The sequence below is a fragment of the Agelaius phoeniceus genome, assembly GCF_051311805.1.
Source record: "Agelaius phoeniceus isolate bAgePho1 chromosome W unlocalized genomic scaffold, bAgePho1.hap1 SUPER_W_unloc_1, whole genome shotgun sequence".
Taxonomy (NCBI): Eukaryota; Metazoa; Chordata; class Aves; order Passeriformes; family Icteridae; genus Agelaius; species Agelaius phoeniceus.
In genome coordinates, this window is record NW_027509866.1 from 9,233,047 (window position 1) to 9,256,209 (window position 23,163).

General features: G+C 50.7%; 2 protein-coding genes across 2 annotated transcripts in view; both read right to left on the reverse strand.

The window, feature by feature from the left end:
* Positions 1-22,171, reverse strand: part of LOC143692498 (uncharacterized) — a 311,453-nt gene extending 289,282 nt beyond the window's left edge. Inside the window, exons 1-2 of the mRNA XM_077172732.1 lie at positions 22,103-22,171; positions 21,754-21,958 (exon numbers count right to left, since the gene is read on the reverse strand). Of these exons, the coding sequence (XP_077028847.1) occupies positions 21,754-21,958; positions 22,103-22,171 (274 nt within the window). The remainder of the gene's footprint in view (positions 1-21,753; positions 21,959-22,102) is intronic.
* LOC143692414 (olfactory receptor 14C36-like) lies at positions 8,888-9,820 on the reverse strand. Its single transcript, XM_077172649.1, has one exon. It carries the CDS (start codon positions 9,818-9,820, stop codon positions 8,888-8,890), a length of 933 nt encoding a protein of 310 aa, XP_077028764.1.
* Positions 22,172-23,163: the final 992 nt, after the last annotated feature.

Here is a 23,163-nt window from a genome sequence, read left to right on the forward strand (position 1 = left end):
GGACCCCATGGAAACAAGTCACCATTAGGGCACTGTGGGGCCTCATGGATCCAAGGCATCATTGTGACACTATGGGGTCCCACAAAACCAATGGAACACAGAACAGGTTTGGCTCATTTGGCCCCCCAGGGGCCACCTGACTGGTCCAACTGACCTTGGCATGTTGAGGGTCTCTTCTCATCTGCTGCTGAAACACTGGGGCTCTGTGCTTTCCTTCCTATGGAAAAGAACTCTCCTTCTTCTACAGGCACTCATGGCCAGACTTGGGATTTCACCTCCAAATTTCCTTCTATCCAGGGATTGTTCGCACAGGAATATTTCCAGGACAAGTCTGGCTGGCAATGGTTTTACAAGGCTCACCTCTCAGCTATCCCCAAAACACTGGGAAAGGCTCTGTGCTCTCCTTCCTATGGAAAAGAACTGTCCTGCTTCTCCAGGTGCCCATGGCTGAGATTGGGCTTCCACCTCCAAAATTCCCTTAATCCAAAGACTGCTCCCAGACAAAATCTGCCATTCCTGACAAGTCTGAATGGCCTTGGCCTCGTGAGGCTCTCCAAACACTGGGGGTCCATACTTTCCTTCCTATGGAAAAGAACTGTCCTTCTCAGCCAGGTGCCCATGCCCAGAAATGGGATTCCACCTCAAGCATTGCCTGTTGTGACAGACTGGAGGAGATTGTTGGCTGGAAACATTTCATGTGTGGGGGAGGAAGGGGCAGGTCCAGCCTTGCCCTGCCCTGGAACCCCAGCCCTGCCCTGCCCTGGAGCCCCAATCCCCCCAGAGCCTCCATCCCAGCCCAGCAGTGGCTGCCAGTCCCTGGCACAGCACAGGCAATGCTCCACAGCCACCTCTGCAGCCCCAGCCCAGCTCCTGAGGGACCAAATGAGCCCAAGCCCCACCTGGGGGAAGGGCCCAGGAAGACCAAGGGGTATTGAAGGCTGACCACAAGGCAAGCACACATCTTGACCCTGCATCCTCTTGGAATTTCCATCTGAACAGTGCTGGAATACAGGAGTTGGTAGCTGTGTGTGTGCTTCTCTGCATCTTTTTTGTCTTTCTCTCTTTCTGTGTCTTCTTCTTCTCTTCCTCTTGCAAATTTTGATTAACATGAAATTGAACAAGCTTAGAGTTTGTGAAGATGAATGGGCCAAGTCAATGCTTTCAGAAATGTTTTTTGTTGATTGAATGTCTATTGTAGTTTGACATGAGAAGAATTTTAAAAAGTAATACAAAACTTTTTGTGTAACTGACAATCTGTTAAACCACTAAGATACTGAACACGCCTCTGTGAAACACAAATGTTAAAGATGAAAAAACCCAGAAACCTCCTCTTTCTTTTCCAGTCAACAAAGAAGCAGCAGGCCCCGGCCCTGGCCCCCATCTCAACCAAACCAAACCAAACCAAACCAAACCAAACCAAGCAACCCTGCCATGGGCTGAGCCCCTTCCCCCCTCCCCAGGCTGCCCCCCCACCCCCATTGGCCCCATTCTGACCAAACCAAACCCCAACAACTCCCAAACAGGAAAACAAAAGAGGCTACAAAACCCCAACCAGAACAAAGCCAGCCACAGCTATTAAAATCTTACCATGAAGTTCCTCTCCCCAACACAACTGAAACCAAAAATCCCTAAAACTTACAACCCATACAAAATAACCCTACAACTAAAATTAAACAAAAAACCCCACAAAAATCAACCATAAAACCAATCCTAACACAACCCAGCCACAACTTCAACTACAAGTTACTGGCAGGTCAGGTGTTACCCTTTCAATACTTCAGTCCTCCCGCAAGTAAAAGGAAATAACAAAATACAAACATATAAAAAAATTATAAAACCATCAATGTCAGTAAAGAAGAAATGAAATCCCCAATAAAAAATAAGAAAAAATACCTTAATCTTAAAAATAAAATCCTCTTGTAAATGATAAAGAAAAAATTCTTTTTTTATAGCACTTAAATTATAAAAAAATAAAAATATTTAGATTATTATCAAACAAAAACCTGCATACTAAAAAAAAAAAGTTAAAATAACTGTAATTTCATAAAAAGTTTAAACAGGAAAAGATAAAAACATAATCCAGTACCCCCAAGAGAAGATCTCTATTTCCAGAGATAAAAAAAAATTAAAAGTAAAAATAAAAACTTTTACCCTTAAAGAACTCATCTTTAAAGCAATACCCCATAAGTTCCCATGGCCCATCCACAAGCTGTAAAAAAGCTTCTGGCAATAAAAACAATTTCACAGTAACAAAGTTCCCCAGACAACTCTTATGCATGACAGAATTAAGAACCACAAAAACCGTAATTTTTCCACTGGCAAAAAAATCTCCATAACCTTAACAAGAAAAACTTCTCTCCCAAAGTAAACTAAAAAAAGACTATTCTAGAAATAGTAAACTAACTAGAAATTTTAAGTTTAATTTCTTTACATTGTCAGTAAAAAGAAAAAGTTGTAAAGAAAAAAATTGTTCCAAAGAGTTTATTTCAATTCTCACTACCTTTTTTTTTTAGGCTGCTTTTATTGATATTTTCTTTATACTCTTTTAAAATTTTAGACCTACTTTACCTTTCTCATAATCCTATTTCAGAACAAAATACATAAATATTAAGCGACATTAAAACACATCACGCTCATCAATACATTAAGAAATCTCAAGATTAGAAAAATCTTAAATTAATAACCAGAACCAGTAAAATATCATGATAAACATTTTGCAAAGTTTCTCTAAAGTTTTCTAAAGTTGCCAGTAAATGCTGCTTTGTTGTTTTGAGCTCCTGAGAATCTCTTGTCAGTATTCCTCCAGTGCAAGCGACTCAGAGGACACAAACAACTGTAATTCCTTTAAATGTCTCCTTGAGAGAGTTGTTTGGGGAATGGGAGTCAGGGCTTGTGTGTGCTGCTTGGCCCAGCCCAGGCAGGGCTTTCCCAGCCACATTCCACACTCCATTGCCCAGCTGGAGCCGCTGGTGCCTCTGAGTTGTGCTGCCCCAGCCCCAGGGACGCTCTCCTTGTCTGCCCATTCCCCCACGGTCTCTGGGCAGGGATGGCCTCACTGGGGGCTGCTGACATCCTCAGCAACTTGGAGGCTGCTGCTGAATTTCCCTGCTCCAGAGGCTTGTTCAGCCTTCAGCTCTTCAGTGCAGGAATTCAGTGTCCCAGGGCTCATGAACATTCAGAACACCTGAACAAGCCAAGCCTCTGGGAATCATTTGATTTTAATTTTCAAATCCTTTGTGGTTAAGTACATCTCAGTTGTGTATTCAAACTGAATACATGATATTTAAAAAGACAGCGAGAAAACATTTTTTAGGTCCTGTTTAGTTTTGTTTTCCTGTTAATTCATTGATATGTGCAATCTCCAATTGACACTGAATCCAAGTACCTCCTCATGCAGTTTGAATGGATATGAAAATCAAGACCCTTCATGGCTGACAATCAATCAGACTCTGTCCCTACCCCCACCCCACCATTTCCCTCATCCAAGCCCTGGCACTCAGAGCAGCCTTGTGCAAAGCTGAGCTCCCTCCAGCCCAGGCTGCACCTGCAGCTTTCAGCTCCTTGGCTCCAACTCCCACCTGCTTTCCTTGCAGAAGGAGCTGCCCGAGACACAGAGGGATGTTCATTTCTTGTCAGCCAACAAAGCCAAGGGAAGGCACAGCTCCATCCAATGCAGAAGTCATTCTTCTCCGTGGCTCTGCCCTGCCCCTGATCCCCACAGCCTGTCCTGTTTCCTTTGTCCCTGCATTCCCAGGGACTCTCTGGCTATGGAGGGAGGTCCAAGTGCAGCCCTGGAGTGGGAACCACAACTCATCAGGTTTGTGTCCTTTGGGGGTCAGGAACTGGTGAGACTCAGAGGCACAGAAAGTTTCTCTTCATGGCCAACAGACCATGGTTGAACAGGACACAATTTAATAACAATCACACTCTTCCTTGAGCTAAGTGCAATGTCCCAGCAGTGTCTGATGAGTCCACCATCCACAAGTAATTTCCATACTAAAAGTAATTCTGGACAAACATGGTTCTGTGATTGACATAAACACAATTAAGTTCTTGTATCAGGATGCTCATCCTGGAGTGGGGGCAAAACAGCTCCAACAATTCCTGATTTGCAAAGCTGTCAGTGGTGGATGGAGAAGGGAGGTCAGGCTGCTTTTGATGTTGAGGAAATGCTGAAACCAGCCTGACTCATTTCATCTCCTCCTCTCCTGGCTGATCTCCCCTCTCTCCCCTTCCACCCATTGGCTTTTGTCTCCCACCAGGCCCCCGGTGAAGAGCCTGGCTCTGTGTTCTCCATCCCCTCCTTGCTGGCACTGCCAGGCTGGGATGAGGAGCCCCTCAGCCTTCCCTGCTCTGGGCTGGACAAGCCCAGCTCCCTCAGCCTCTGCTCATAGCCCAGGGGCTCCAGCCCCACCTTGGAGGCCCTTCCCAGACCCTGCTCCAGCTGCCAGACATCTTTCCTGCCCTGGGCAACCCAACCCAGGCCACAGTGACCTGGATAATCCCCGTCCTTGATGTCCTGGTCACACAGCCCTGGCCCCTTGTCCCCATGTCAGGCTCTGGGGTGGATCCTGTGGAACATCCTTTGGTGGAGGCTGTGGCTCCAGGTGGGCCGGGGGGATCTCGGGGGACAGGGACCCCGCTGGGCATGGACAGCATTGGACTTGTTGGGAGAAACTGTGAGGGGGAGCTGGGGCCGAGTGACCAACCCAGTGACCTGACACAGCCCTGCTGGGATGGCACACAGCCCCTCTGGGATGTCACACAGCCCTCTGGGATGCCACAGCCTGGTCTGTGATGTCACAGCCCCTTCTCTAATGTCACACAGCTGGCCTCTGATGTCACAGCCAACTCATTGATGTCATAGTCTGCTCTGTGATGTCACAGCCTATTCTCTAATGTCACACAGCTGGTCTCTGATGTCACAGCCAAATCTCTGATGTCATCATCTCCTCTTTGATGTCAGAATTCTGCCATGTGGTGTCACAGATATGGCCTATGATGTCATAGCACCTCCATGACCTCACATCCCCCACTCTGTGATGTCATAGCCCACTCTGTGACCTCATGTTACCAGATGATCAATTGCCTACACCAGGTGAGCTGACACCTGGAGCTTGTTCTCCAAATCCCCAGGCCTATGGAAACCACACAAGGCCCATTGTGTGAGAAGGGGAACTGGAAGTTCAGCAGCCTCAGGGTCCTGCCAGCTCAGCCAGGCCCACTGGAACATTGGGGTCCATGACCACCAGGGACCACCAGAGAGACCCCCAGGACAGAAGAACACAGGGGTAAAGGGGAGGGGAAATATGTTAATGATTTTGGGGAAATGATTATCATATGTGTGTTTAGTCCAGGACAATCAATAAATATGTGTGCAAAATACAGAAAATAAACAGAAACTTTCCTGTACTCAGCATTCACAGCTTTGGGAGGAGCTCTCCCCCGTGCATCCAGCTGAATAAAGAATGCTGCTTCTTAATGCTACATTGGGGTTAAGGAGTTTTCTGTTTTACTAAATTTTTGGTAACATTCCCACTGCCAAGGAAAGCTCTGTCTGCTGCTGTTCACAAACAGAGAAGGGCTGGGGGCGGATGTGGGGCTCAGAGGCTGCCTGGGGCACAGTGACCATGAAATCATCAAGTTTTCAATGTTCTGTGAAAGAAGGAGGGGCAGCAATAAAACTTCTACACTGGAATTAGGAAGGGCAGACTTTGGCCTGTTTAGGATGCTGATTTGGGGAATATTGAATCAGGTACTGATTTTTTTAAAGAGAAACAGCCCTTAAAAACAGAGGGGTCAAGGAAGGGTGACACATTTCAAGAAAGTAATCTTAAGGGGGAAGGAGCAGCCTGTCCCAGTGTGGCAAAAGATGAGCTAGTGAGGAAAAGGACTGGCCTGGCTCCACATGGAGCTTTTGTGGGAACTTGGGAATGAAAAGAATGCATGAACTTTTGACAGAAGGTCAGGCAGCTTAGGAAGTGTTTAAGAATGTTGTTAGGTTATGCAGAAAGAAAAGTTCAGATGTGAAAGCTCAATTAGACCTTAACCTGGCCACTTCTGTGAAAAATAATAGAAAATGTTTCTATAAATAAAGTATTATCTAACGATAAGATAAGGAGAACCTCTACTCTTTTTTGAGTGCAGTGGGGAATATAGTAACTAAAAATAAGGAAAAGGCTGAGCTACTTTACACTTGTTTCTATCAATTTTCAATATTAGGACAGGTTGTCCTCAGGACAAGTGTTCTCCTGAGCTGGTAGATGGGCACAGGGAGCAGAACAGCCCCCTGGAATCCAGGAGGAAGCAGCTGGGGACCTGCTGAGCCACTCAGATGCTCACAGGTCTATGGGATCAGATGGGATCCATCCCAGGGGGATGAGGGAGCTGGGGATGAGCTCCCCAAGCTGCTCTCCATCATTTACCATCAGTCCTGGCTCAGCAGGGAGGTCCCAGAGCACTGGAGGTGCCAGTGTGAGCCCATCCCCAGGAAGGGCTGGAAGGAGGAGCTGGGGAACTCCAGGCCTGTCAGCCTGACCTGGGTGCCCGGCAAGGTTATGGAACAGATCACCTTGAGTGCCATCCCAGGGCACCCACAGGATGGCCCAGGGATCAGAGCCAGCCAGCGTGGATTTCAATATCTGCATTGATGGTCTGGATGAGGGGACTGAGTTCAGAATGAGCAAATTTGCAGATGGCACCAAGCTGGGTGTGAGTGTGGATCTGCTGGAGGGTAGGAGGGCTCTGCACAGGGCCCTGGACAGGCTGGATCCAAGGACCAAATCCAACAAGGTGAGGTTTAACAAGTCCAAGTGCCGGGTCCTGCACTTTGGCCACAACAACCCCTGCAGCACTACAGGCTGGGGACAGAGTGGCTGGAGAGCAGCCAGGCAGAAAGGGACCTGCAGGGATTGATGGACAGCAGGCTGGACATGAGGCAGCAGTGTGCCCAGGTGGCCAAGAAGGCCAATGGCTCCTGGCCTGGATCAGGAATTGTATGGCCAGAAGGAGCAGGGCAGTGATTTTTGTCCTGTGCTCAGCCCTGGTTGGGCAGCACCTCGAGTGCTGTGTCCAGTTCTGGGCCCCCCAATTTAGGAAGGACAGGGAGGGGCTGGAGCGTGTCCAGAGAAGGGCAACAAGGCTGGGGAGGGGTCTGGAGCACAAGTCCTGTGAGGAGTGGCTGAGGGAGCTGGGGTTGTTTATCCTGGAGAAGAGGGGGCTCAAGGGCAGTGTCAGGGCACAGGTTGGACTTGATGATCTCCAAGGTCTTTTCCAGCCTTGCTGATTCTGGGATTCTCTGAAACCACCCTTGGAGCAGTTGCAGGATGAGCCCTGGGCCTCCTCTTCAGAAGCTCCAGCAGCCCAGGTCCCTCAGCTTCTCCTGGCAGCCCCAAAGCCCATCCTGTCAGTCCTGCAGAGCCTCTGCAGCTCCTCCTCACTGCCCATAACAGGGAGCCCCAGAGGCAGACACAGCAGCCCAGATGTGCCCCCCTGGCCTGGGGTGCCTCTGGCAAGGGAGCAGCAGCAGGCACTGCAGGAGCCTGCAGACAATTCCTGCAGCACTTGTAGGATGATCCTGCTGCCCAAGGGACATTCCCATGGGGCCAAGTCAGGAACGGCAATGGGGAGTGGGGCCAGAGAGGAAAGGGCAAACAGGGATGGGCTGTTTGCAGGGCTGTTTGCAGGAAAAGGGGGGCAACATGAAGACATTTGTAACAGGAAAGAGGAAAGAAAGCAAAGGTGGCACACAGGAAATGTTGAGGGCAGTTTGGGGGTGGCTGCCAGGCAGCCCTGGCTCTGAGCAACAGCGTCTGCAGTGGCACAGGAAACTCCCAGCTGATGGGAACAAACTTTCTGGCTGAGTGCAGAGGCCAGGACAAAGCTGAGTGGTTTCCCTGGTGTCCCGCAGCCCTTGCTGGCCCCAGGGGCTGATGGCATTTGTGCTCCCTCAGGTTCATGTCCCCACAGCAACAGCATGGGGGTGCTGGCCCTGCTGTGTGCAATGCAAACAGGGGCTGCTGAGCCAGTGCTGCCGTGTCTGTGCCTGCAAGGATGGGGCACCTGTGTGAGCTGGGGGAGAGGCCAGGGCTGCAGAGGGGGGATGTTGTTGGCAGCTGCATGAGGACGCTCTGGGACGCTGCCCTGGGCTGTGCAGCGCACTGGGCATGGATCAGCCCCTGCTCTGCTGCTCCTTCCCGTCTGGCCCAGGGCCCTTGCAGAGCCCCAGCCATGCTGTTTGCCCCCAGCCTGCCCACGGCCAGCCTGGGGCTGCTGACGGGGGTTTCTGTGCTGAGCATTGGCCTGGCCGTGTTCTTGAGAGAGCCTGGGCAAGGAGCCTGGAGCCCCCAGGGCCTGGCCTGAGGCGTCAGCGCTGCCCCAGCAGTGCCCATGGCCTGTCCCTGCTGCAGCCCCGGCACTGCCACCCCCAGGGCTGTGCCCGGCCCCGAGAGCACTCAGGCCCTGCAGCAACACCAGGGCCACCAGGGCAGCGGGGCAGGGCCACGGCAGCAGCACTGGCAACACCAAGTGCTGCTGCTGCTGCTGCTGCTGGGCACAGCTGCTGGGCCAGCACTGATCTGCCCCAGCTCTGCACACAGACATTGCTGCTGCAGCTCCAGAGAAGGCAACACAAGGGCATCTCTGCAGAAAACTCTGCTGGGACATCCTTTAGTTCCTTTAAAGGCACCAAGAGCACAGCCGCACATTGACACAGTCTGTGACCACAGGGAAGGTGGAGAGAAACAAAATGAGAATCAGTACAAACAGTGACAATTTATTGGACATTATTAATACCTAAAACGAAGGAATAAATACCACCACAACCAAACCAAAAAGAAGTATCAGGGTGATTTTTATTTCAAGTTATTTGCAGAAATTGGCCAAGATTTTAATGTTTACGAAACCATCCAGTCATCAGTCTCCACACTGCAGCCTTGAGCTCCTGGTTCCTCAGGCTGTAGATGAGGGGGTTCAGCGCTGGAGGCACCACCGAGTACAGAACTGACAGGGCCAGATCCAGGGTTTGGGAGGACATGGAGGGGGGCTTCAGGTAGGCAAACGCTGCAGTGCTGAGGAACAGGGAGACCACGGCCAGGTGAGGGAGGCAGGTGGAAAAGGCTTTGTGCCGTCCCTGCTCTGAGGGGATGCTCAGCACAACCCTGAAGATCTGCACATAGGAGAAAACAATGAACACAAAACAGCCGAGTCCTAAACAGGCACTAACACCAAGAAGCCCCAGTTCCCTGAGGTGGGATTCTGAGCAGGAGAGTTTGAGGATCTGTGGGATTTCACAGAAGAACTGGCCCAGGGCATTGCCATGGCACAGGGGCAGGGAAAATGTATTGGCTGTGTGCAGCAGTGAATAGAGAAAGGCACTGGCCCAGGCAGCTGCTGCCATGTGGGCACAAGCTCTGCTGCCCAGGAGGGTCCCGTAGTGCAGGGGTTTGCAGATGGACACATAGCGGTCGTAGCACATGATGGTCAGGAGGGAAAACTCTGCTGAGATGAAGAACATAAGGAAAAAGAGCTGTGCAGCACATGCAGTGTAGGAGATGTTGCTGGTGTCCCAGAGGGAATTGTGCATGGCTTTGGGGACAGTGGTGCAGATGGAGCCCAGGTCAGCGAGGGCCAGGTTGAGCAGGAAGAAGAACATGGGCGTGTGCAGGTGGTGGCTGCAGGCTACGGCGCTGATGATGAGGCCGTTGCCCAGGAGGGCAGCCAGGGAGATGCCCAGCAAGAGGCAGAAGTGCAGGAGCTGCAGCTGCCGCGTGTCTGCCAATGCCAGCAGCAGGAAGTGCCTGATGGAGCTGCTGTTGGACATTTGCTGGGGCTCCACATGGGGATCTGTAAGAAAAGTAATCATGGAACAGTTGGGTTTGGAGAGGACTTGAAATATCCCAGCAGAGGCTGGGGGCACTTTCCCCCCACTGCCTGCCCAGGGCTCTGCTGCCTGGAGCTGTCCCTGCCAGCAGCTGCTTCCCTGTGCCCAGGGCTGGGCCCTGCCAGTGCTGCCAGAGCCCAGCCCAGCCCTGGGGGCTCAGCTCTGCCCTGCAGAGCCCTCCCAGCTCAGGCACTGCCCAGGGGCAGCTCTGGCTCTGCAGGCTCTGATGGCAACGTCAGAGCAACCCTGAGGAGGCTGGAAAAGTTACCCTGATGCTGCCTGTGAGGGGCCTTTTTCTGATTTCTGTCTCTGCCTGCTTTATGCAGATCTCAGGGAAAATTTATTTTATTCTATCTGAACTTAGAGATGGAAATATACATGCAGATTCTCATCCCAGCAACCCAGAGCAGAAGATTTAAAAGCTGGATTTTATGCAGCCCCTGCCTTGCTGTGCTTCCTGTATAATCTACTTGGAAATGTTCTGCAGTTAAATGCCATGCTGGAAGCAGTCCTGAACAATGCAGCATCCTCCCCACACAAGGAGAACACTTCCAAGCCTCACCAGCTGTCTCCCCCACCCAGATCTTGTCCCCCAGTGCTGGGAGCAGCTGCCAGGGCTGGCTGAGAGCTGTCCCTGGCAGGCAGCAGAGTCCCTGCCCCAGCACAGCGCCCTGGGCTGCAGGACCCTGCTCTGCAGGACAGCCCTGGGCACCCCTGGCTGCTCTGCACAAGAGACAAGCAGAGAATGTACTCACAGGCTCTGCAGGCATTGGCATGTTCCAGCTGCAGGAGATGGCTTCAGGAGCTGCAGCTGCATTGTCCTGCAGCCAGAGGTTCCTGTGCCAAGGGCTGGCAGTGATTGTGCCCCAGGCACTTCTCAGCCCTTTCCCAGCCCTGACTGATTGAAGCTCTCTGTGCCTCTGGGCTGTGCCCGGGCTGGCTGCAGGCAGTGCCCCAGCCCTGCTGGGCTGGCACAAGAGCTGCTCATCCAGAGAAATGTGCTTTTGAAGCTCTTCTTGGTGACCAGGAGCTGCCTCTGTGCCAGGAGCCCAGCCCAGCTCAGCAGCACAGACACAGCACAAGGACTTTAATCAGCCTCTGGGGCTTTGTGCTCAGGCCCTGAACATCAGTCCCTGAGAGGGAGCTCAGGAAACCTCTCCAGAACTCCAAGGCAGAATCCAACTCCAAACTTTCTTGGACTTTTAATGGGTCCCAGAGAGGGACACGACTGAGCAAGTGTCCCCAGGCCCCAGGCAGAGCAGAGAACTGCAGGCAGTGATGACAGGTGGGGACAAAGAGAAGCCAAGTCTTGGTGCCCTGGGCCACAGCAGGGTCTGTGCCAGCAAGGGCTGGGAGGAGACACCTTGTGCTGAGGCCCTGGGGCCTCCTGGCACAGCCCCAGCCAGGCTGGGCACTGTCAGCCCCTTGTGCTGCCCTCAGCATCCCCCCCTAGCCCACATCCCAGTGGCCTCAAGGATCTGCTGCAAGGAGTCCCTGGGGAGCCTTGCTCAGCAATGGCCCTGGGGGCTCCTGCATGCTCCCTGCAGGGACTGCAGCTTTTTCAAAGGACTTTGGCTTTGGCTTTTGCCTTGGAGTCTCTGAGAGCTTTGTGCAATCATGGCCTCCAATTATCTGCTGTAATTAGTCCCTGGAGAGGCTTTGTCAGTAACAACACTCAGTGGGGCTCATTAATACTTCAGGGTACTTCAGTTATTTGAAGGTACTTGGTGTTTCCCTTTTGATACAGACTCTGTGAGAGGTTTGTGCAATCATGGCCCCAATTATCTGCTTTAATGAGTCCCTTGAGAGCTTTGTACTGACACTCAGTGGGGCTCAGTAATGCCTTGAGATACTCAAGATTTTTAAGGTACTTTATTGATTTAAGAATACTTTTAGGTAGTTTCAAGGATTTTCCTTCCTTCATTGAGTCTCTGAGAGGTTTTTGTGCCATCCTGGCCTCTAATTCTCTCCTCCAAGGAGTCCATGAGGAGCCTGTGTTGGGTATCTTCCCCCTTTCTCTTTTACAACAAAGATGGAACTGAAAGAGTTTTGTAAGACTTTCTAAAAGCATCCAAACAATCATGGGACAATTAACAATACAGCAACAACCACTAAGATAATTGATAGTCCTGTTTTAGCTAGACATCATCCAACCCTTTAGTCCCTTAGATTGGATGAGTTTTTTTAACCAGTCGTTGTTTTCCACTTGAAGCTTCTTGAACCCTTCCTTCAGTACCTGAATGCTCTTGTGGATTGTGTCACTGTGGCTGGAGAGGTTCATGCAGCACATGCCCTCAGAGTCTACACAGCCATGCCCATGTGCCCAGAGTAAAAACTCTATCACTGTTCTGCAAGGTGGCGTGTCTGATGCTCTCTGTGTCTGAGAGCAGCCACTGAATGTGAGGGAGGCAGCATTGGTTTGCTTACTCAACAGGCACCCAGGATGGTCTGATTGCCCTAAAGCTTTAGCTGCAGCCACCCAAGTTAGTAAGATGGAGGCTGCTATTCTTTTGTTTTAACTCCAATAGATGACATTATTTTTGCAATCAGATTCAAAGTTGTGTGTAGATCTTTTTGCTCTGTTTCTCTGGCCATTAATCATTTTTGTGTTGGGTGCAAGCAAGGTAAGCCTTCCCAAGCTACAAGGTCTGCCTTTGATGTCTGAAGGGACACCTTCACAGGCCATGGTCTATCCTTGCAAATAAGAAACACACCCTGCAGAAAGTTGAGTGGGTAGCTACTGGACCAAGAAATCATGGAAGAGGTGTAATTACACCATTGGCTCTGGTTTTTGATGTGGGATGGTATGGGGAGATGTCTCTCCTGATAGTTCCTTTTTTTCTTGTAATTTTGTGTCTTTCACCCTCTTCCCATCTCAGATGGTAATAAAACCTTACACAAAAGTCCATTTTTACAGAGCTGAGAATTTCTACCCCCTGAGTTTGAGTGGTGCATGCAGGAGCTTCTGGGTCCAGTAGTCCCAAGCACCGACAGGGTTGCACTTCTATTTGCTGTCAGGATTGTCCCCTGGCATACTGCAAATGGCACCCTCAGGTATTGGCCAGACATCTGTAGGCAACCCCAGTAGGCAGGTGGAGAAGGGGTCGTCAGGGCTAGCGACAGACAGGCACAGGGTGTCTTGTTTCATGGCTTTGCTAGAGTTATCCATACACTGTGCTTTGTGTTTTTGAGGGCTGCCCATCCACTCGTGAGGAGCATGGTTGCAAACAGGCTGAGGAATGTGGGTAGAAGCTTCCTATGTGTCATCTTCAAGAGAATTGTCTAGTCCAGGTGCTAGAGTCACTGTCTGGTGGGTTTGTCTTGGGGTGGACTTGGGGGTTCCTTTGCAGAATCCATACTCAGTGGCTACAGGTAGGGCTTGATGTTCTTATCTGGGATACACCAAGGTCCTTTATCACAAATGGTCTCATTGTGGCAATTTGGCCTTCAGGTCCTTTGATGTTAATAAGTTCTGCACTTCGGACACTGTCACTGTCACCTCCAATCTCGGACAATATTCCTGCAGTAGCTGTAAACGCCCAGTTAGGAGCCCACTTGGAACGTGAGATACCTGTCACGTCTGCTCCCATGTCCACAAGCCCTGTCAAAACAATCTTTTCATTGTTAAGTTCCAGAGTGCAGGTGATTTTTGGTCAATCCTGATTTATCACATCCCTAGTGAAGTGTCATCAGCATCCTGCCTGGGCAATTGTTAGTCCTTGGGGTATAAACCAAGGTGGGTTGGGAGACAGGGCCAGCACTGTAATTTCTCATTGTGAGGACATTGATGGTATGGATGGCAATACAAAAAATCCTTCAGTGCTTGATTGGTAGTTTACTAAAATTAGTAGTTCACAGGGCTGATCTTCGGGCCCCAGCTGTCCTGTCAATATTTCATGGGCAAAATAATCAGTTAAAACAACAGATTCCAGACTCACCAACTTCAATTTTGCCCCTGGTGGTAAGGTGGTTGGCAAATGGGAGATGAGGTGCTGGAGTTTAGGGCTACATTATCTGTAATGGGTGTACAATTCGGCGATTGTAGGCATCATTGGCTTGAACATTTGTGCCATAGCCTGAGGCCACCTTGCACTCCGATGGCAGTTTTTGGCTGCTTGGTGTAGTTCCCTTTTGAGAAATTCCACCTAATTTGATGTTGATTATCCATTAGGGACCGGATAGGCACCTTGTCCTTGGGAACAATCTTTTCTAAAATGTCCTTGTTGACCACACTGGAAACATATTTTTGGGGCCTGTAGATGTTGCTGGGGCTCCATAAAGGGGAATTTCATGGCCCCTAGGGCTTCTACAACTCCTTGCCCAAAGGCCTGGGCTTGTACAGCTGCTCTGTGTTCTGTTGTTCTGAGGCAGTTACAGGCCTCAGTCATCTGCAGGAGTCTGGGTTCCAGCTCTAGTGGAAGGGCACACAGCACTTTCTTACATTCCGGGTTGGCATTGGCTACCCCCAAAGATTTTAGTAATTAATTTTGAGTCTTTTCATTCCAGACTTGTTTCTCTAGTGCCTGTTTAAGGTGATCAATAAATTTCATGTAGGGCTCTCCAGGTTCTTGTCTTATGTTTACATAGTCCAAACTGGGGGTGGTACCATCCGGTACCTGGATTCAAGCTTTCAAAACCATTTTTTTTTTTTATATCATCCAAAGCTCTTCTGGGGATACCTGCTGCTTGATCATCTTGCAGGCTGTGTGGTCCTTCTCCAGCTAGATGGTTGATTGTCATTTCTGCCCTTGCCTCATTATTAGCACGGTCTTCTATTAAATCATTTAGCAAACGTTTCTATCCCTCTTCCCATGGGGTGTATTCTGTAGGTGACAACAATATGGTCATAATATATTTTAAATCATAGGGGGTTAAGACATGTGCTGTAAACATGGCCCTCATTAGGCCATTAAAACAAGGTAAGTCCTTCCTATGGTCTTTAGCTGCCCTACACAGATCCTTGATTTCCCCATAAACCAATGGATGATCCCTGGGATTCTGCCCCCTTCTTTCATAACATACTGAGGCAATGAGGAGTATTGAGACTATTTGCCAGTCTCCTTCCCTAACTGCTTCTTTCCGAATCCTTTCCTAGGGATCTTCTGGGGTTGAGGGGCGAGGTGCTCTGGGGAGTCCAGACTTTCTTCCTCGGAGGAAGAATAACTTGGGGGAGAAACATTTGGATTAGAAATAGTGTGACAGTTGGACTTAGTATCTTTGATCATGAGGTTATATTGTTGCTGGAGGGTGAGGCAGAGGGCGCTGCCATTTTGTCAGGTGTTGGGGAGGAAGGCCTTGATCTAGGATGGCGGACTTCTGGGGTGGAGTTCTGGAGGCATGGCCCAAGGTGAAGGTGGAATGATTGACAGTGGGGGCGTGACCCACAGTTGTGGGGGTGGAGTCTGGAGGTTCATTCAGGGTGGAAGAGAAGGCTGTGGTAGCAGGAAGTGGAGGAGCCAAGATGGAGGGAGGATGGTCGAGCTCCCGAGCCACATTCAGGCTCCTTCCATCTTGAGTTTCCAGGGCATGATGCTCCAAGACTGCGTGGCCATTGCCATCTTGGACCATCGTGGAAGGTCTGAGAAAGGCAGGTTTGAGGGGAGCTCTTGGGTTAGGAGTGACCAACGGATTGCGTTTTCAACACACTGCTTGCTGGTAAAGGGTGGTGTGGAAGATGGAGAGCATGCGGGGTGCAACAGCGTCCGTTTTTATCAAAAGGCTGTAAATTTAACTCCCACTGAGTCCCAAAATTCAATGGTATGGATTTTGTCAGAAGAGGTGTCTGGAAAATTTTTAATGATCCACTTCATGATTGATTTTAATTTCTTCTTTGAAAATATTTTGTCATGATCAGTGAGAATTACTGAAAGCATCCATATATGCTCCTTTCTACTTTGGACATCTGGCTGCCCATTTTTCTCTTTCTCTGCCTTATGGGGAAGAGACACCAGAACACCCCAAATCAATTATGGGACGTGGGTGCATATTGTAAAAACACAGTGGCAAAAAGGGCAATAAATGTCTTGCATTTCCCCAAACCCACCTGCAATCCTATGCAAGTGAAACCATTTTTGTCCCTGCCAATCCTGGGCAAGGTCCCTCAAAGCAACGATGAATCCGCCGGGCCTGGTACAATCCAAAATCCCGGGGAGCCCTGGCCTATCCATCAGCCAACCCCAGCTGACGTGACTGACACAGGGAGCCCTGAGTGTCATGGTCCCTGTTTGGGCGCCAAAGGTCACAATGAGGGTGGCTGTGACAAACCTCTCTGGTTCCCTGACTTCAGGGCGAGGGTGGTGGAAATGAAAAGGAGTGGGTTCGATGGAGTCGCCCAAAAAGAACTTTAATAACAGGGTGAAAAACAATAAACATGGAGAAGTTGAGCACAGTACAAGGGGCAGGATCCTAAGACCCAAGACAAAGGGGAAGCAAGAACATAGACACTTGGGGCTAGAACACTCTGGAACAGTACTTGTTTCCGTATAAGGGAAACAAGTAACCAATAGGGGAGTAGAACTTGGACAACTCAGCATAACAACACTAAAGGCTTATGGGGGAACTCTCAAACTCACCCTAAGTTAAACGAATGATTCCCAGGGCTTGAAACACACGCCCAGATTTTTGGAGTAAAATCTGGCTGACTCTGAGTTACAGCTGGGCTAACTCCCACACCGCTGCTTTGCTCTGGCCCCTTGGGACCATGTGGCCCAACAGAGCCACAATGATGTCCTGGGTTCCACGAAGCCCCACAGTGTCACAATGGTCCCTTGGATCCATGGAGCTCTGCAGTGCCACAATGGCCCCTGCATTTCACAAGGCTCCCAATGTCACATTGGTCTCCATAGGAAGGAAACCACGGAGTCCCCATGTTTCAGGAGTTCATGAACAGCAGCCACCAGAGGCCAAGGCAAGCCTGACCTGTCTGTCCTGGCAGGTTTGCTCGGAGCAACCAATGGATATTTGAAATTATGAATGTGGAGTCCTAATTTAAAACATTTGTGCCTGGAGAAGAGGGATGGGGTTTTTTTTTCATACAAAGAAAAGCAGAGAGCCTGTTCCAGTGTTTGGAAAATAGGTGAGTGCAGCCCCTCAGGAGTCAAAGACCAGCCAGACTTGTCTGTCCTGGAAATTTTTGTCTGAGAGCAATCCTTTAATACACAGAAATTTGGAGGTGGAATCCTAATTTTGGCCATGGATGCCTGGAAAAAATGGACAGTTCTTTTCCATAAAAATAAAAGCCCAGAGCCCCAGTGTTTCAGGGGCAGATGGGAGTGGCCTTCCACATTCCAAGGTCAGCCAGACCTGTCAGGTGACCCCTGGGAGGCCAAGGCAGCCACACCTGTTTCATGTTCCCTTGGTTCCACAGGGCCCTGCAGTGTCACAATGGCTCCTTGCTTCCATGAGGCCTTGCAGTGCCACAATGGTTCTCTGGCTTCCATGATGCCCTCAGGTGTCATAATGGCCCCTTGGTTACACAAGCCCTTAAGGATCTTAATGGTCTCTATGGTTCCACAAGGCCCCACAGTGTCATAATGGTCTTTGGGTTCCATGAAGCCTGGCTGCGTCCAATGGCCCCTCGGTTCCATTGGGGCCCAGTAGTGCAACAATAATTCCCTTGGTTCCACAAGTTCCCATAGTGTCACAATGGCCCCTTCCTTCCATGAGGCCCCACAGGGTCACAATCCTCTCCATGATTCCATGGGGCCTTGCAATGCCACAATGCTCTCCATGGATCCACCATGCCCTGCAGGATCACAGCGGCCCTTTGGCTCCACGAGGCCCTGAAATGCAGCAATGGCCTCTTGGTTCCACAAAGCCCTGCTGCTTCACACGGGCCCCTTGGGACCATGCGGCCCAACAGAGCACAAAGATGTCCTTGGTTCCACGAGGCCCCACAGTGTCACAGTGGCCCCTTGGATCCATGGTACCCTGCAGTGTCACAATGTCCTCTGCATTTCAGAAGACCCCAAAGTGTCCCAATGGTCTCCATGATTCCTCTAGACTCCACAGTGTCACAATGGCCCCATGGATCCATGGTACTCACAATGCCACAATGATCCCCTTGGTTCCACAAGTTCCTACAGTGTAACAGGTTCCACAAGGGCCTGCAGTGTCACAGTGGCCCTTTGGCTCCACAACGCCCCGCAGTGTCACAATGGTCTCCATAGGAAGGAAACAAGCAAGCGCAGTGGTGCAGGGGCAGATGAGAGGCAGTCACCAGAGGCCAAGTCTAGCAAGACTTGACTGTATGGGCAGATTTTGTCTGGGAATAACCCTTGAATATAGGGAATTTTAGACACAGAATCCCAATTTTGGCCATGGGTGCCTAGACAAGAAAGACAGTTTTTTTCCATAGGAATAAAAGCACAGAGCCCCAGTGCTTCACGGTCTGATGAGAAATGGCCCTTGACATGTCAAATTCAGTGGGACCTGTGAGACAGCCCCCAGGAGGCCAAACCAGGCAGACCTGTCCCATATCCCCTAGATTTCATGGGTGCCCCCACTGTCACATTGTAATCCTTGATTCCATGAGGTCTGGCAATGTCACAATGGCATCTTGGTGTCATGAGACCCAACAGAATCACAGGGTTCCCTTGGCTCCATGTGGCCCCGCTGTGTCACAATGGCTCCTTGTTTCTATGGGCCCCACAGTTTGATCACTGATCCTTGCTTCCATAGGGCCCATGATTTGCACAATGGTCTCCTTGATTCCATAATCCCTGGATTCCACAGTCTCACCATCGTTTCCTTGGATCTCCATTGTCACAACTGAGCCATGGCTCCATGAGGTTCCGTAGTGTCACCGTGGTCGCTGTCAGAGGCTGGATGAGATCCATGTCCCGAGACACCTTGGGATGCTCGGAATGCCCGTGTGGGGCCAGGGCCGGGTCAGGCCTTGGTTTGTGGTGGGACAGAGCCCCGCCCCCAGCCCTGGCCTGGCAGAGCTGTCAATCACACAGCAGGGGGTGATGTTAACCCAGCTCTGATTGGCCCAGCTGTCAATCAATCAATCACACAGCAGCAGCTGGTGCTACCCTGGCTCTGATTGGACAAGCAACTGGCAGTCCCACCCCAGGGGCGGGCCCATGAAGGCCCAGGGGGTTAAAAGCCAGAGCACGAGGCCAGCCCAGGGTGTGGATCCTGCCTTCTGCTGGGGTTCCTCTGTTAGCAATGCTGGAACCTGAGCAGTTGGTACCCATGTGTGTGTCTTTCTCTGGATCTTCTGTCTTCCTGTTGTTCTCTATTTCTTCTCCTTCTAATCCTACTTACCTGGAACATTTTGGGGTAACTTATCATGTCAGGTGTTAAAGATTTTTAGGTTAAATCTGTGGGAATCCAGGGCTCAGGGAATATTTCTCTGTCTGCTCCGGGGGGTCCTGACCCCCAGAGAAACACTGCCTTTAGCCTTCGCCCATGAAGAGGACTTCCAGGACTTTGAGACTGATTAGAATTTACCAAACTGAGAAATAGATAATAGAGAGTAGTATAGTATGTAACTTGAGTGAAAAATTCAGGTTTTGGGATTTTTAGTATGGTGTAGATAGGAAGCAAGATGGAGGAATTGGGATGTAGTCCCTGTCTTCTTCTTTATCTACTCCATTTTCTTCAATGTTGTGGCACAGGGTGATTGGTCAAGGAAAGCACAGTGTGGAGGTTATGTGGACAGTCAAGGGATGAGTTATTGGCCGATAAGTAGAAATAATGTACATTTTAAGAGTTAATTGGATGAGAAAACTTTAAAAGATCTTGAAACTGTACATTTTAGGGCCATTTTGCGGTGCTTTTCCAGCGTGCTGACCCTGGTGTGGACAGCAATGCAAAACTTTAGATAACAATAAACAAGAAGATGAAGACTGAAAAAGTCCCATGCATCTCCTTTCACCTGGCACAGAACTGCTACAGGAGGGTTTCCCCCATCCAGGGAGGCCCCAAAAAGGCCCAACATGAAACAGACATCAATGACTGGTGCCCCAAAAATGTTTGTAATAGATTGACTTTTTTCCATAAAGTTGTTTACTGAAGGGTGTTGTCTTAATAGACCAATCATGTGAAATGTGTCTATTAAATGACCAGTGAGGTCTACCTGTAGCAAACCAAGATATAAAAGAAGAGGATTGCAAAAATGAGTGGCTTTTAGCCCTTAGCCTTCTGCTCTGAGTCTGTGTCATCCCTGATTCAACAGTGACATTTGTGGATCTGTGGGGGCTATTGTGGATCCTTTCTGCACCTTGTGACCCAACAGGAGCTCCTCTAATAAACTTTGCCTGAAGCTCCCACTGTGCCCATGAGAGGAACCCCTGTGAGTGTCTGGGACATCCCGGCTCTTTGGCAGCCTGGGGACTCCTGGGATGTCACCGTGGAGCCCCCGTGAGTGCCTGTGACAGATGGGTGCCTTTGCAGCCCAAGGTGCCCTGGGATGTCACCATGGAATGGCTGTGACTGCCTCTGACCACAGGGCTCTTTACCATCCCCAGAAAGCCCTGGGAGGTCTCCATGGAGCCCCTGTCCATGCCTGTGACATTCCAGCTCTGGAACAGCCTGGAGACTCTTGGAAAGTCCCCATGGAACCCCTCTGAGGGCCTGTGACAAATCTGATCCTCAGCAGGCAACCATCCCCAGCCCCTGTTGCTATGGTCAGTTTCCATGGCAACCATCACCAGGCCCCCTGTTGCTATGGTCAGTTTCCATGGCAACCATCACCAGCCCCCCTGTTGCTATGGTCAGTTTCCATGGCAACCATCCCCAGCCCCCTGTTGCTATGCTCAGTCCCTTGGCAGCTCCATGGAGACCCCATGCCAGGGGTGGTTGCCATGGACACCAGCTCAGGCCTGCAGCCAGAGCCCGTTGCCATGGCAACCATTGGCAGCCCCATCCCCAGCCTCATGGGATCCCAGAAGCACAGAATTGGCTGAGCTGGGAGGGACCCATCAGGATCCTCCAGTCCAACTGCTGGCCCTGCACAGGACACCCCAACAATGCCAGCCTGGGCCTGGCAGCGCTGGCCAAACGCTGCTGCAGCTCAGAGAGCCCTGGAGCTGGGAGCCTCCCCTGGGGAGCCTGGCCAGGGCCCCAGCAGCCTCTGGGCAAAAACCTTTTCCTGACATCCAACCTGAGCCTGCCCCGACTCAGCTGCAGCCGCTCCCTCCACTCCTGTCCCTGGGCACCAGAGGGAAGAGGTTCCCACAGCCCCAGCCAGGGACCCGCTCCCAAGGCTGCTGCCATGGCCACCAGGGCTGGCACCAGCTGGGATGCTCGGTTTCCATGGGCCGGGCTTCAGCAATGGGATTCCCCAATTTCCTGCTCCCGCTAAAACCGCGCTGCCCTCGCTGCCCTCCCGCCTCCCATGGAAAGCACAAAAGGCAAAGATCCCGGGCTGGGAGAAGAACAATTTATTGGGAACAGCAACGAGATAAGGAACAAACAGGAACAGAAACAATATTGATAACAGAAGGAATGAATAAAACTGTTTACATGGAAAACTACAACACAACTGACTGTCTCTTCCCAGCCACAATTTCCCCTTTCTGGAAAGGACACCCTTCTCCTCAGGGAGAGATAGAGAGAGAGTCCCTTTCCTGTCCCTGGAATTGATCTGAGGTGGGACTGAATGTAATGACAGGGCCATGGCCAGACCCTCATGTTTTTCAATGCCACATCAGGTCACGGGCAGGAAAAGGGACAGGTGTCCTCCCAGCATGGATCATGGGCAACATGGATCCCCAGGACTCTTCCCAATGTGGGTCATCTAACGGGGGATGAAGCTGGAGTGGTGCATGAAGCTGTTCCTGAAATTGGGCATTTGCAGGGCTTCTCTTACCGGTGCCTCCATTGGTGTCTTGTCAAATGAGAGCAGCTGGTGAAGCTCTTCCCACACTGGGGACACTCGTAGGGCCTCTCCCCAGTGTGGATGTGTTGGTGGATGACGAGGGCAGAGCTGCAGCTGAAGCCCTTCCCACACTCCCCACACTCGTAGGGCCATTCCCCAGTGTGGATCATCTGGTGGCTGATCAGGGTGCTGCTCTGCCTGAAGCTCTTCCCACACTCCAAGCACTTGTGGGGCTTCTCCCCATTGTGAAGCTGCCCATGGACCACCAGCTCTGAGCTCTGTCCACCTTCCTGGCTCAGGGTGGGTCTTTCCTCCTCAGAGCATCCTGGGCTGGGTTTGGAGCCCCTCCTCCTGTGGGATCTCTGGGGCTTTTCCTCCACATTGGAATTCTGCACCGTGGAGCCACTCAAAAATGCCTCTTCCACGATGTTCTGCTTTGCGGATTTGTCCTCCCGGGTCTCCATCCTCAGCTTCTTCCCTGGGGGAGGAAGGACAAGGAGAGGATGGGATTTGCCTCCGTGCCAGAGGGAAGGGGAAGGAGATCCCCCCAGTGCATCCCCAGCAGGACGGGGTTGGCAGCAGGGTTGTCCTGCAGCCGGGGGCTGTGCTGGGCTGGGAGATGGAGCAGGAGAGAGGGGGAAAGGGGCACTGACTTCATCCTCACCTGCCTGCGTGTCCCAGGGCATTGTGTCAGTTTGAAAAGACAGGTGTCTGCTAAGGAAGGCAGGAGACTCCCTTGAAATGGAAAATGTTAATCCCTTCACTTGGAATTGTAATTTTCAAAACAAGGGGCTGTCAAGCAAAGTCTATGGGGATAGGAATAACAGTTCTTCAGAAGGAAAATTAAAAATACAAATGAAGTAGTACTAAAAACTACTTATGGAGTAAGAATACGACCTGACACCCTGTGGGTCAGAGTGTTGGTAGCACTCCTGTTAAATGGTGGCTGCAGTGCTCCTGCAGGGACAGGTGTGGTTCTGTTGGAGCAGTGATCCTGTAGAAGGGTGGAGTTTTCCTCTGAAGGTCCAGTTGTGGCGTCGATCGGCCTGGTCTTCCTCTGGGATCCAGTGGAGCTGAAAGCTGCTCTTCTGGGAATCCTGTGGGAGAAGGCTGACTCTGTTGTTCACATTCTCAGATTATATCCCGGTAGGAATGCTTGGCTCCTCCCTCTGGGCAGAGCTTCTCACAATGGGATGATGGAATTTTTATCAGTGACACTCAATGGCCCATTAACAGAAGATATCTCCCTGGAGGGAGGATTCATGTGGAAGAGATAAAGTAAACTGCTCAATTAACAGATGATAATTGCCCCACCTTTAACAGAGGGTAATTGAATACACACCCAGCTAAACCTGAGACACTGTTCCAGCCTTGGAAAGCAGGATTTGGTACCAGGATTCTTTAGGGAATGCAACCCTGATTGAAGGCAGAGATAGAATCTCCAGAGCCTGCAGCC

Coding starts and splice junctions, on each gene's coding strand:
- LOC143692414 (XM_077172649.1), bottom strand. CDS start 9,820: ATGTCCAACAGCAGCTCCATCAGGCACTTCCTGCTGCTGGCATTGGCA.